Source organism: Odontomachus brunneus, unplaced genomic scaffold, assembly GCF_010583005.1.
Source record: "Odontomachus brunneus isolate Ranch 3 - 2012 unplaced genomic scaffold, Obru_v1 Obru_scaffold_164, whole genome shotgun sequence".
NCBI classification, from domain to species: Eukaryota; Metazoa; Arthropoda; class Insecta; order Hymenoptera; family Formicidae; genus Odontomachus; species Odontomachus brunneus.
The window spans coordinates 344667-358001 of NW_022639614.1; the positions used below are offsets into that span (position 1 = coordinate 344667).

A 13335-nucleotide genomic window follows, 5' to 3' on the forward strand; every position below is an offset into this window, starting at 1 on the left:
CTAACCCTCCAATCCCCTTCATCCAGCCTTACAGGAATTAGCATGACTTGAAAAGTTTGCTATACATAAGATTTTCTTCAAAAATATTAAAAGAAGATAATGGCTTCTAGATAAATTCTTACCGACAACTGTCGGATCGATATGTGTTGTTGCGCAACTTTCAAGACTGGAATTGAAATATATTATATATTTCTTAAAATGAATTGATATCATATGATCAATGTTATCTTATCATATTATTTTCATATTGAATTCAATGATTATATTAATTAAAAATTTTTTCAACGATTCGATTCGAATTCGAAATTAAAATCTGAGATTCGATTCGACATAAAAAATCTTTGATTCGCACATCTCTAACGGTAACACAATTGCACTTTTTGAATAATTATAATGAATAGTCTCGTTACTGTGCACATGTGGGATGCATTTACATGAAGCGGACAGCAGAGAATCCTAAAAAATCGCACAAATTGTAACAATTCGATATTTCTCTTCAGACAGACAGTAACGAGTTATTTCTCAAAATGAGCGGCAGTAATGATAACGTGTTCTTGTTTTTGGATATATAACGAGTAATGATAACGCGAATTGCTTTATAAAAGTAACTCCTAAGCCCGCCATTAACAGAAATAGCAAAGATGAGACTACATAAAAAAAAGTATTTTTTATCGGAAAAAAGAATTACTATTTTATTATGTATTTCGACGTTCTGAAACCGAACATGACAGTAAAATAACGTAGCATATCAAGTTTTTGTTATAACAGGCAAGAAAGACTAAAAATTAAACATTTTTCATATTCTACATAGGACATGCTGTAATTAAATTTCCTTAGCGTAAAAACAATAATTGGGTACAGTCGATGGTCCTATGAGAGAACTTATTTTTGACTAATTCGTTCTCTTATTAGACTATTCGCTACGCTCTGAAATTCATGGTATCTAAACCGCTTTGCGATTTACTATACATTTATATATTGAAACATAAAAATTTCAATAAGCGAGATATTAAGTTATATGTTAATATAACTTATGTTAATATATTAGAAATATTAATGTTAATATGTTATAAGTTGATTTTCGCGAGTACGATATATATCATTAATGTCCTATACGTAAGAGGGAAGGGAACTCATAGAAATCAAGCACCCCGTATAACTTAATATCTCGTTTATTAAAAGGTTTGAATGTTTCGACACAAATATACATGATTGTTTTTAATTTTTTAAAATTTAATCACAACGTGCATGTTCTATGTAGAAAAATGCTTTGGAGTCTTTTTTTTACTCATTACCCATAACAAAAACTTGTTATAACAGCTTGTTATAAAGCTACGTTATTTTAAAGGTCATATTCAATTCCAATAATACATAATACAGTCGAAATATATAAAAAATAGTGGTTCTTCTTTCTGGTAAAAAGACTTTATTTTTTTGTGGTCCTGTGTAATTCTTTCCGTAACTGCGTTTCCTCGTGAAGTGAAACCCGCGTCACAGCGATTGCAATCTCGAGATAGATTTCGAGTTTGAAATTGAAAGATGTCGCGGTGTCGAGTCGAAGCAACGATTTGTCGTTGACCCTTCCGCGCGCGTCTCGCGATTCACTGATGTCGCGATGAGGAACGGTCCATGGAGTGCATAATAACGTCCAGTTATAGTAAATCCAATAATGCACGATTCTTTTCTCTCTTTTTCTCTCGTGCGAGCATCAGCGAAACGCGACGACGGATTGTTTTCGAATTTATATACGTACATACATTACATTCTATATATCGCGAGAGAATATAGAAAGGGAGCTGTCCCCGCTCTGTTGCTAAATAAAACACGGGTCCATATGAGTATACAAATTAAAAGGGACGAAAGAAGAAAGAAGGGAAGGGAGGAGAATCATACGCGAGGAAGAATAAAGAATATTTTTGTCGTCGTTGTCGCGTGTTTGCGAGAGTATAAAAACGAGTTATTTTGTAAGAACGTCCGCCAAAATAATACGCGATTTATAATGATTTGTATTGCGTGAAATGTGTATATCCTTTAAAATAAATTTCGATTTCGTAGCAATCGTTTATAAAACGAGACCACGATGAACGGTGTTGCGAGTGATCCCTTCACTCTTTTTATTTAAATGTAGATGCATTTATTCATTTTTACATTATATATAGTACAGTTACATGAACGAGTCGTAACAACATAATAATAGAGATAACAGAACAGAATGCCTAATATTCAGCATTCTTGCGCATATTTTATCAAATATTAAAGTGTATTAAAGGGATTTTGTCAATTATTCGTTATTTTTTTAAATACTTGATAAAATCCGCGTAGGAATGACGAGAGTAGACAGAATATTGACTATTAAGTGTTTTACCTCGTGAAGAAACTTCGCGTTCGTGGAAGTCTCCTGTGACGTCTAAGAGTCGAAGTGGCCGAAGCTTAGAATATCGTTTGCTTCCTGAAGTGATGCTGCAACTTGTTCGCCTTGAACTGCAATTGCGTCGAGTACTTGGCCTGTATACTTTGCATGTACCTGATATCCCGAGCTTTCCGCGCGGCATTCGGTTTACTTGTCTCGGTCCAACCGAGAGATCGATATTGCAGCATTATCTTGCGCACTTTATCGCTTACTGACTTGACCGTGCTGTTCGGGTTTAATTTCTGCTTATAATATCTCATAAGCTCTCGATGGCCGATCACATTGCCGGACGGTAGCGTTATCTGATAACCGGTATCGTCCAGCTCAACGGGCAGCCTCACTTCTGCGCTGGAATCCTCGCCGTCCGGATAGCTGGACGAGTAGTCGTAGAAATCACTGTACTCGAGCAAAGTCTCGCCTTCGTGCAGCATTTTGCAGTGTCCCTTGTCCAGCATGTGCGCTCTCGCTGCGTGCACGTTTTGGAAGGCTTTACCTGAGAAAAAAGTGGGAACGCACGAGTTTAGTGATTTGTAAACTCAGTTGTGAATTATCTGAGCTATACATCAAATGCATGTCGACTATTTCACCATAAGTGTATATGACCATTTTTCCGCTTTTAGAACTATATTCAGAATAACTTCAGAACACACACATAGTAACTCGTGAGGATAAGATACTGACTGTCTGAAATTCTGCTCGATTTGTATTGATAGATATTGTTTGTAAACATTAAACAATGTCGAGACATGCTAAGCTGTATAGTAGCGTGTGTTGATGCACAAGGCGAATACATTTTCTTTAATCATTCATAACTTGAAAACTAAGATATGTAGGACATATGTTCATATGACCTTTTTTACTTATTTTAGTGTGTAGATTTACCTTCTAAAGTATTGACATGCATTTATAAATCACTCTGTATTTATTTACGTAGAATAAAGATTTCTTAAAAAGTACAGTTTACAAAAATGATTATTAGAAAAGGGGAAGTACAATTTGTAAAAATAATTATTAACAAAAAAAAGTTTAATCACAATATTTAAATAACAATGAACTAAAGTAGCTTTTGATATTAGTTTTTTTTTTTGTAATTAAAACTTCAATGACAACACTTTCCACAGGAAAAAAATTTGCCTGCTGTCGGCAGATTTTGCAACTTTACTTAGATTATATCTAAAAAAATGAACATACTCTTTGTACAGTGTCCTTAAAGTCATTATCTATTTGGCGAAATAAAGAGGATTTTAAAATATGATTTAATACAAAACACAATTAGAGTTGCCACAATTAAAGCTTCAATAAGTCAATTGTTTATATACAAATTAAAATATTTTGCAATACAACTAACTATTTAGAGGTCAGTAGAGATATCCATAGTGCACATATAAAATATAACAATTAAAACTTTGAGTTATAAAACTAAGTAATAATTATTAAACTTCTCTTTCCTAATGATACATACAAATGTGTATATAATCTTAAAATTAAACAATTACTTCAAAATTTACTTTGTCAAAGGTAGCTTTAGGAAAACTATCTAGATATAAATTCTTGATTCTGTCTTTATATAGCCCTTTATCAATATTACATAATTGTAAATGTTTTATTATCGACATATATTTCTTTACAAAGTAAATAATTGCAGCAAAATAAAGTCACATTTATGCTCACCTGATTCATTGCACCAGATGCACATATATCCAGCAAATATCTTTTCCCCTAGATATGTCAACAGGCCCCTTACATCCACACAGTACTCAGGATCAGGTATAAAGAAAGAATGTGCAATTACCATATGGTTCAAGTTGCGTGCTAATGATCTACTTTGATGATCACAGAATAAGCAATTGTTATTATCCACAGGATTCTCAGTGTCTTCTATCCATTCGTCTGAATCCACAGACTCTACGACTGAGTCAGTCTCTATATCCTCCACATCTGTTCTCTTACTAGAAATTGCATTCTCCATAAAGACAGAGTTACCAAGGCCTGATATATCACCATTAATGTTTTCTGTAGCATTCTCGGTTCTTTGGGACAATTCATTATCATTATTTTCTTGTTTGTCAGAGTTTTCTTTGTGCTTTTTAGAAATCAAGTGATTCTTATACTGATTTTTTGTTTTGAACATCTTGCAACATATGTTGCAATAACAATTATCCTTTGACTGCTCAAATGTCTTGCGTTTCATGGCATTTAATGTCTCAAACTCCTCAACTGTGATTGGTGGTTGGTTAACTATCTTTCTTTTCAAATTGTACTTGTGCCATTCAGACTTGTAGTGCTGTTTCAGTATCTCCAGATCCCATAACTGTACATTACAGCTTCTGCAGGTAAATGGCGATACCATGATTTCCAGTGGTTTTCCTTCTTCAAATATTCCTGTTGACATATAATTGAGGGATATAATTGAATATTTAGAAAAAGAGCTTATATATAATTGAATATTTAGAAAAAGAGCTTTCATGTCTTTTATTGTATCCGAAGTATTGTACACTAACTAAAACTAACCTAAAATCTAACCTAAATCTAAAACTTAACCTAAACAGTCACTTTTCAATGATTCACTTATCTCTTCACAAAATCAAATTGTTTTAGATTTCAGGATTTTATCCTACGAATTAATCCTTTCATTATATAAACTATATATACATTCAGAGATTAGTCACTTATTTGCGAACATTCATGTACTGTTTGAAAAACCAGTCATATGCACGCAATTTTGAAAAATCTACATACCGAAATAAAAAAGAAGATTCTGTCAATCACCGCTGCTGTAGAAGTTTGAAGCTCGTGCAATTTATTTTATAAAAGTATGGGAAATTCCCTGAAATACACAATTTATACTAAGGGTGCGAACCCATGCAGTGGAATAGTGGAGCGCGGAACCAGAGCGGAACCAATCACGAGCGTTCCGCGTTTTTCAGCAGTTTTTAGCAGAATCTGCGGAATAGTTTTGTCGCAGCTGCGTAATATATGCATACTTCTATCATACAATAGTCGTAAGCCCATATAACCTCAAATTAAGAAGAACAAACAATCCAGCTGGCCAAGTTTATTAATATTCAGCAACATAACTGCTATGCCATGAATTTAACAATAGATGCATAATATATATGTACAAATCCGTCATTTTTAGCATTGAAACAGGAGCTCTTAGTAAATATGCAGTATAACGCCCCCATCTTTTTTTTAAACTGTAAATTTATATATTTTTACGCATAAAATTGATTTCTGAAAATGAAAATTGTTGCTCACTTTTCGTTTTCTTGTTTTTTTTTATTTTTATGTTGTATAATGTCGGTAGGAAAGGCAGAGAATAGTTCATATATGCTTTTCTGCTTTAATCAAAAACATAAACTCTGTTATAAAGCAGAGAATAGTTCATACATGCTTTTCTCTGCTTTAACAAAAACTCTGTTAGCAGAGAATAGTTCATGTATGCTTTTCTTTGCTTTAATCATATACATTATTTTATAAAACTTAATAATTACCTTTTTATACGGATTAAAACTTTGATCTAACTGTACACACGATTACGATGTTCTCGTCATACATGAACTATTCTCTGTTTTATAACAGAGTTTATGCTTTTTATTAAAGCAGAGAAATGTATGAACTATTCTTTGCCTTTCCTACTTACCGACATCATAAAACATAAAAATAAAAAAACAAGAAAACGTCATATGTCGGACATTGGACGCGGTGTGAATCCTGCATGAGCTTAGGAAGCTAGTTATAAAGCTAGTTACAACAGTTCGTCGTGAACACCGTGAGCGTCTAATGGAACAACTTGAAGAGCGATTTAGGCGTTGCGAGCGTATACCAGAACGCGGCCATTGTGATATGCAATGAGCATTACGTGCAAAAGTGTCAAAAGTGAAAGCTACGAGAACTTAAGATGCCAATACATGGGAGCGTTCCAGCGTCGAGCGTTAAAGCGTTAGCCAATCAACGTATCAAGTCCCAGAATTATATTTGGGCCCTTATTCTTGAAATAGTTGCATATACATAAGTTTTACTACGCAGGTTTAATCATACCATAAAATAGCTGCGCAATGAAAATTACGTACATGCAAAAATTTCAAGAATAGGGATCTTGGAAAGTGGCACGTTGATTGGCTACCGCTTTAATGCTCGACGCTCGATGCTCCTATGTAAGGGTACGATTTACCCGATTACCACGGTACGATTGGACATAACCAACCAATGCAAAGAATTATCTAGTGAATTACCAGGTCGAACCAATCATTAACCGGTATTACACTACGGATTGGAGATAGAGGATTACGGATTGAAGATTGGAACTTGACCAGTTGGAACCAAGCAGGCCAAGACCAAAGTGTATTGATTCGTCGAAATCTAATCTTTAATTCGCAATCCTCCATTTCCAATCCGTAATGTGACATAAGGGCTTAAAAGTCAAATCACACTAGCGACTGGCGATTGACAATAAAAGATTATATTTTAATGAATCAACAAGCTTCAGCCTTGGTTTGCTTTGTTCCAATTGGTCAAGTTCCAATCTTCAATCGTCAATCATCTATCGCCAATCGTTAGTGTGATTTGGCCTTTACAATCTGTATCCAATCGTACCATGGTCAATCGGGTCCCACCCCGATCTGCCCTCACCACCTGGCGCCATCTCAACGCGGTGGCGCCGGCGTTGAAGGGGCGCTCGCGTCAGTATTCAGGCAGCAACCGTATAGCAAGTTGGAGCGTTCCCAGGTCTGCGTCTATCTTCTTGTGTCAGCTAATTCGAGCAGCCGCACTCTCCGCGTCGTGAATCCACGAACATCGCTAATCACCAGCGTTGAAACACTCGCCGACCGGCACGTCGCAGGGTACATCGGGCAAGAGGCAACGAAAGGCCGGCTCGATCGACCACTCTAGCTGTCTCTGTCGCGCTCGTTCGCTCTCCGTCTCTCTCTGCCTCTCGTGACGCCGACCGTGATCGACCCAGCCGCACGCGCACGCACGCACACACGCACGTATTCGTCGAGATCGCAGCAGAATTGCTCCGGAACAGGAGTGCGAGCCGTCTGTCCCGACTGGAGCCAGCAGGCAGCCGTGCGCGGCCATTGGATTTTCACGCTACAAGGCGGCCGTCCAGCAGGGCGATACCATTTTATATGACTTTACTTCGACAACGACGAGGTAAGCAGAGCTCTCCCTCTGTCTCTTTTCATGCATATATCTTTCTCTCTCTTTCTTTCTCTTTATATATCTTTTTCTCCTCTTTGCATATTCGTCCCGTTCTCTCTCTCTCACTTGTTCTTTTTAAATATGCTATACGAGAACGTATATGTGTGTTTATCTGTGTCACTCGTTCGCTCGCTCTCGCACGCTAATTTTAGCGGCCAGCCATTTTGGACACACGGCACGATGGCATGCGTGCGAGGCAGGGCTAGGCAGGACGAAGTGAAGTGAGACGGAGAGGGACGGTCCCCTCGTGCCTACGGAAATGAACGTGTCTCTCTCTCTCTCTCTCTTTCTCTTTCTCTCCAGTGACGTCTCGCGTGTGTCGCGATGCGTCACCATCGTGCGTCTTGCGTAGCTAACGCTCTTCATCGCCGGTCGATGTTGACCCCGCGATCGACGAACGTGGTCCCATAGGTCGCACATTGTTATTGCTCTCGCGTGTATCTCTTATACTTGATCTTTTTCCTTTTTACTGGCCACGTCGTTCGCGCTCCTCGATCGATACTATGTGCCTTGAGGAAGGAGCTAAAGAAATATATACAAAACTATGTAAAATATGTAAGCACGTATCGCAATGGCGTATAGTCGGATCGATTAACGATTCTCAAGGACGAGTTTATTAAATCAGAAGATTAGTCGATTTTAAACGGTGATAAATATGATATCTGCAAATCATCCTTCCTGTTTTTTTTTCTTTATCTCTTTCTGACTTAAACTTTAAGCCAGAAGAAGATCAGGATTATATTCCAAAATATTTCTTTCGAGGAAAATTTTACAGAAAATCTATAATATATGTTATATGAACTATAGATTTTCAGTAAAATTTTCCTTAAAAAGAACATTTTGGAATGCAACTCAAGAAACAGAAAGCAAAGAGCACATTGTAAATTAAGTTTAAGGGAGAATTTATTGATTTATTCTTTTCAGCTGCACTGCTGAATTACTGCAATAAGTTAAAGTGAGACAAATATATTTTTTCTCACTCTAACTTATTGCACTAGTTCAGGAATGCAGCTGAAAAGGACAGATTGGCAGAAAAGTAGAAATCAGAAAAGTAGAAATCAGAAAGACAGAAGCCAATCAGAACTCGCACTGGTGGTGAGGTCAATAGTTTCTACTTTTCTATTAGCACGAGTTCTGATTGGTTTCTGCTTTTCTATCCTTTGCCAAGATGTGAAGCCTCTCTAAAAGAAAAGAGAATTTTCTGTCAAGATCTCAATTCTCCCTAAGGGAAATGCCAATAATTGTGTACTTTACCCTGTGATATTTTATCTCGGCAATAATGATATATCAATGACATAAATGATGTCATTATACATCATTATACCGACTTAATAATGGAATGAAATTGGATTATATCACATAATATTACAAAAAATATTACATTAAATAATATTATAAATTAATACAAATATCTCTTAACAAAATTTTAAAGACTTTTTTTAGGAATATTAAGTACAGATATATTATCGATGTTACAATCATTGGGACATTTTCAATTGCTGGGACATTTATCTTACTGTTTGTTATAACTTGGTCGACAATGTTCCAATTAAAAAGAACAAAAAATAGAACATACACATGAACGTCAATATCCTCGAAAAGGTCAACTGACACTCGAGTGACTAAGGAGCGGAGTTTACAGTTGACCTGGAGGAATTTCTCTCGACCGTGAGATGTTTGCGAATTATCGTAGGAAACGGAATCACTCGATAAAATGTCGAAGTGAGACGAATGCATACCATGTCGAAGAGAGAGAAGGGAAAAACGGAGTGAGGTGCTGCTAGAACAGATAGATTCACTCAAGATAGCCAGTTTTTCGCGTTGAAATATCGTAAGATGAAACACACAATTATTGGCATGCTCCTTAGGGAGAATTCAGATTTTGACAGAAAATTCTCCCTTAGAGAGGTTTCATATCGTGGCAAAAGACAGAAAGGCAGAAGTCAATCAGAACTCGCGCTAGAAAAGCAAAAACTGTCGATCTCATCATCACGCGAGTTCTGATTGGCTTTTGTCTTTCTGCCAAGGTGTGAATTCTCTCTTAAGCTTGATCTACAATGTGCTCTTTACTTTCTGTCTTCTTCTAGCTTAAAATTTAAGTCAGAAAGAGACAAAGGAAAGAACACGTTATAGATGAAGCTTTACAGAGACTTCACACCTTGATAGAAAAGCAGAAAACAAAAAAGGCCAATCAGAGCTTGCGCTTGTAGAAACGCAGAAACTGTCGACTATCATTTCATCATCAGCGCGAGTTCTAATTGGCATCTGCCTTTCTGTTTTCTGCCAAGGTGTAAAGCTTCCCTAAAGCTTGATCTACAATGTGTTATTTATTTCCTGTTACTTTTTCTTTGTCTCTTTTTGACTCAAACTTTAAAGCTTGATATACAATGTGTTTTTTTTGCTTTCTGTTTCTTGTTTTCTGTCTTTTTTTAGTTTAAGATTTGAGTGAGAAAGAGATAAAAAAAAAGTAACAGAAAGCAAATAACACAAGATCAAGCTTAAGCCTTAAACTAAAAAAAAAACAGAACAAGAAACAAGAAGTAAAGAGCACATCAAGAGTAAATCAAGCTTTAGTCAGTAGTATTCGAAAAACATGATTTCTTTTGAATGGCGTTCGTTTAAAGACGTTTATAACGGCGTTAGTTCATAGTTTTCTATCAAGTCTTTCTGGAGTGTCAATAGCTAATAGGGATGCCAATAATTATGTATTCTACTCTATCTGTATTCCGATAGATGTACCGGGACTGTTCGCCATAATGGAAATAGGTAAGAACGATTGGAAGCGCGATAATCGAATATAAAGCGGCGACTTCTATAAGATCGTAAACAATCGAGGAAAATCGTCGTGTATATGTATACTCGTTTCGCGTGATTTCGTTAACGGTGTTTACAAGATAGGTCTGACGTTTACACGCGGATCGCATGTATGGTTTAAGCTTCGTGACTTCGGTTTATACATTTTAATCACATCATTCGACTGCCTCACGTTCGCGAAAAAGATCAGCAAGTTTCACGTATATCATGTCTTGAAATTGAATTGAGTTTAGATTTATTTTTTATAACTGATCTGAATTATCTTGCAATCTTTTTTATTTTCTTTTCCATTCCAGTAAACATCAAATGTATATCTATTAGCTTAATGCAAAATGTTTATTATTAGGTGTTTTAAATAGTTTTGAGAGCTCATTATAGATGGCTGTAGCTACAAATCTACTAGAGATATTTTGAAAGTTAGTACATCATTTTAAAGTTTGGACTTTTCTACAAATAATTTAACACATGTCATGTACATTCAGAAACATAACTACACTTTTTAATTTAGCGGAATTCACTTATTGGGAAAAAGTTATAGCTAACGGTAAAAAAATATTTTGAATAAAATATAATTTAATGCTTTTCTAAAATAACCGTGTTTTTTTTTTTTTTTTTTTTTTTTTTTTTTTTTTTTTTTTTTTTTTTTTTTTTTTTTTTTTTTTTTTTTTTTTTTTTTTTTTTTTTTTTTTTTTTTTTTTTTTTTTTTTTTTTTTTTTTTTTTTTTTTTTTTTTTTTTTTTTTTTTTTTTTTTTTTTTTTTTTTTTTTTTTTTTTTTTTTTTTTTTTTTTTTTTTTTTTTTTTTTTTTTTTTTTTTTTTTTTTTTTTTTTTTTTTTTTTTTTTTTTTTTTTTTTTTTTTTTTTTTTTTTTTTTTTTTTTTTTTTTTTTTTTTTTTTTTTTTTTTTTTTTTTTTTTTTTTTTTTTTTTTTTTTTTTTTTTTTTTTTTTTTTTTTTTTTTTTTTTTTTTTTTTTTTTTTTTTTTTTTTTTTTTTTTTTTTTTTTTTTTTTTTTTTTTTTTTTTTTTTTTTTTTTTTTTTTTTTTTTTTTTTTTTTTTTTTTTTTTTTTTTTTTTTTTTTTTTTTTTTTTTTTTTTTTTTTTTTTTTTTTTTTTTTTTTTTTTTTTTTTTTTTTTTTTTTTTTTTTTTTTTTTTTTTTTTTTTTTTTTTTTTTTTTTTTTTTTTTTTTTTTTTTTTTTTTTTTTTTTTTTTTTTTTTTTTTTTTTTTTTTTTTTTTTTTTTTTTTTGCAAAAATCCGTCAGAACTAACTGGAACACCTAATATTTTATCCCGAAATTCTTGTAGTTTAGGTATTAAAAGGAAAATAGTTTTAAGATATTAAAATAGTTAAAAATAAGAAAAGTTAAAATTAAAATAGCTTAAAATTTAAGCAGTTTTAATTAAAAGTAAAATAAAAAGTTCTTCTTAAATATCTAAAAAATATGGAGTTGGCCATTTTGCTCTTAAAAAATTATCCATTGGATTGTTATAAAATGTTTGTTATTATATTGTTATAAACTTTTCTCCTAAATTCTTGTAATTAAGCATTAAAAAGAAACTAATTTAGAATTAAAGTTGTTAAAAATAAGAAAAGTTAAAATAGCTTAAAATTTAAGTAGCTTTAACTAAAAGTAAAATAGGAACTTTGTTAAATATCTAAAAAAAATACTGAGTCATACATTTTTGTAAAAATTAGGTTGGTGCAAAATATTTCTCATTTTTTCCTTAAATTCTAATAGCTTGGGTATTAAAAGGAAAATAATTTTAAAATTAAAATAATTTCAAATTTTAGTAGCTTTAATTAAAAGGAAAATAGAAAATTCTTGTTAAATGTCTAAAGATACGAAATCGTCCATTTTACTTGTAAAAATTATCTATTACATCGTTGCAAAATGTTTATCACTTTTCTCCGAAGTTCTTGTAACTTGGATATTAAAAGGAAAATAATTTTATAATTAGAGTAGTTACAAGTTAAGAAGAGAAGTTAAAATTAAAATAGCTTAACATTTAAGTAGCTTCAATTAAAAGTGAAATAGGAAGCCTTATGAAATGTTCTCGTTAAATCTAGAAATACCGAGTTAATGTTGTTCGTTTTATTCATAAAAAATGTTAATTCTTTGAAATTGGATAATTTTGTTTTATATTTTATTTGACAAATACAGCAAACCTATTGGGGCATCGACCTAATATTTTAAGTTGCAGATAGTGCAACTTAGTATAGCTATAAAGAACTTGAAACTCGATTCATTAATATTTAAGGCCCGTTGTTCCAACTTTTTATTAAGTTAACTGATGATTAAATCATGTATCTGTCTTTGTTTCTCCTTCAACTTGGACAAAAGTATACATATGATTTAACTATTAACTTACCAAGAAGTTGAAACACGATCTTTAAATGAAACATCTCGTGTTTGTAGATTCGAAAAGTCGAAGCATAAGTGACGGGATTTTGGCAGCGTAAATATCACACGCCTTTCAGAGTTACGTGATTTCGCGGAGAGCCAAGGAATTGTTGAGAAAACTTTGTTGTTTGCTAACGCATTAACTCTGTTGCCTTAACGCGCCGCCCTGTCATCGATCATCCGTCTTGTCTCGCGTCGTGTTCTTAACCGCTGAAAATTATATGAACGATTGTACCACTTCGAGGAATCTCGAGATAACCGAAGGATCGATGGAGATTCGCAATACTCGTGCGGGAGTTGAAAGAGATTGATCCCAGGCCGCACATTCTGGACGTATAGCGAACGTTACATACGTCTTTCTGATTCCCAATATTCTGACAGCCGCTGTCACGTATGCGTGATTTCAATATGTCAGCGGTTATCGCTTTAGAAAGAAACATTTTTACCACAATATGAAAGATAAATCAGTATATATATATATATATATATATATATATATATATATATATA

The 13335-nt window shown here is 33.3% G+C and overlaps 2 protein-coding genes across 4 annotated transcripts in view; one reads left to right on the top strand and one right to left on the bottom strand.

The window, feature by feature from the left end:
* Positions 1-1156: 1156 nt before the first annotated feature.
* LOC116851003 (zinc finger protein 622) overlaps positions 1157-13335 on the bottom strand; it is an 18897-nt gene continuing 6718 nt past the window's right edge. The window contains exons 1-4 of one of the 3 annotated variants that reach the window (XM_032829956.1): positions 5905-5923; positions 5150-5237; positions 4082-4792; positions 1157-2903 (exon numbers count right to left, since the gene is read on the bottom strand). In XM_032829956.1, the coding sequence (XP_032685847.1) occupies positions 2431-2903; positions 4082-4760 (1152 nt within the window). In that variant the 5' untranslated portion in view covers positions 4761-4792; positions 5150-5237; positions 5905-5923 and the 3' untranslated portion in view covers positions 1157-2430. Of the gene's footprint in view, positions 2904-4081; positions 4793-4921; positions 5105-5149; positions 5238-5904; positions 5924-13335 lie in introns of those variants that run through there. The other 2 variants (XM_032829958.1, XM_032829957.1) reach the window with 2 other exon arrangements.
* LOC116851004 overlaps positions 7083-13335 on the top strand; it is a 29380-nt gene continuing 23127 nt past the window's right edge. Inside the window, exon 1 of the mRNA XM_032829959.1 lies at positions 7083-7567. Within this exon, the coding sequence (XP_032685850.1) occupies positions 7543-7567 (25 nt within the window). The 5' untranslated portion in view covers positions 7083-7542. The remainder of the gene's footprint in view (positions 7568-13335) is intronic.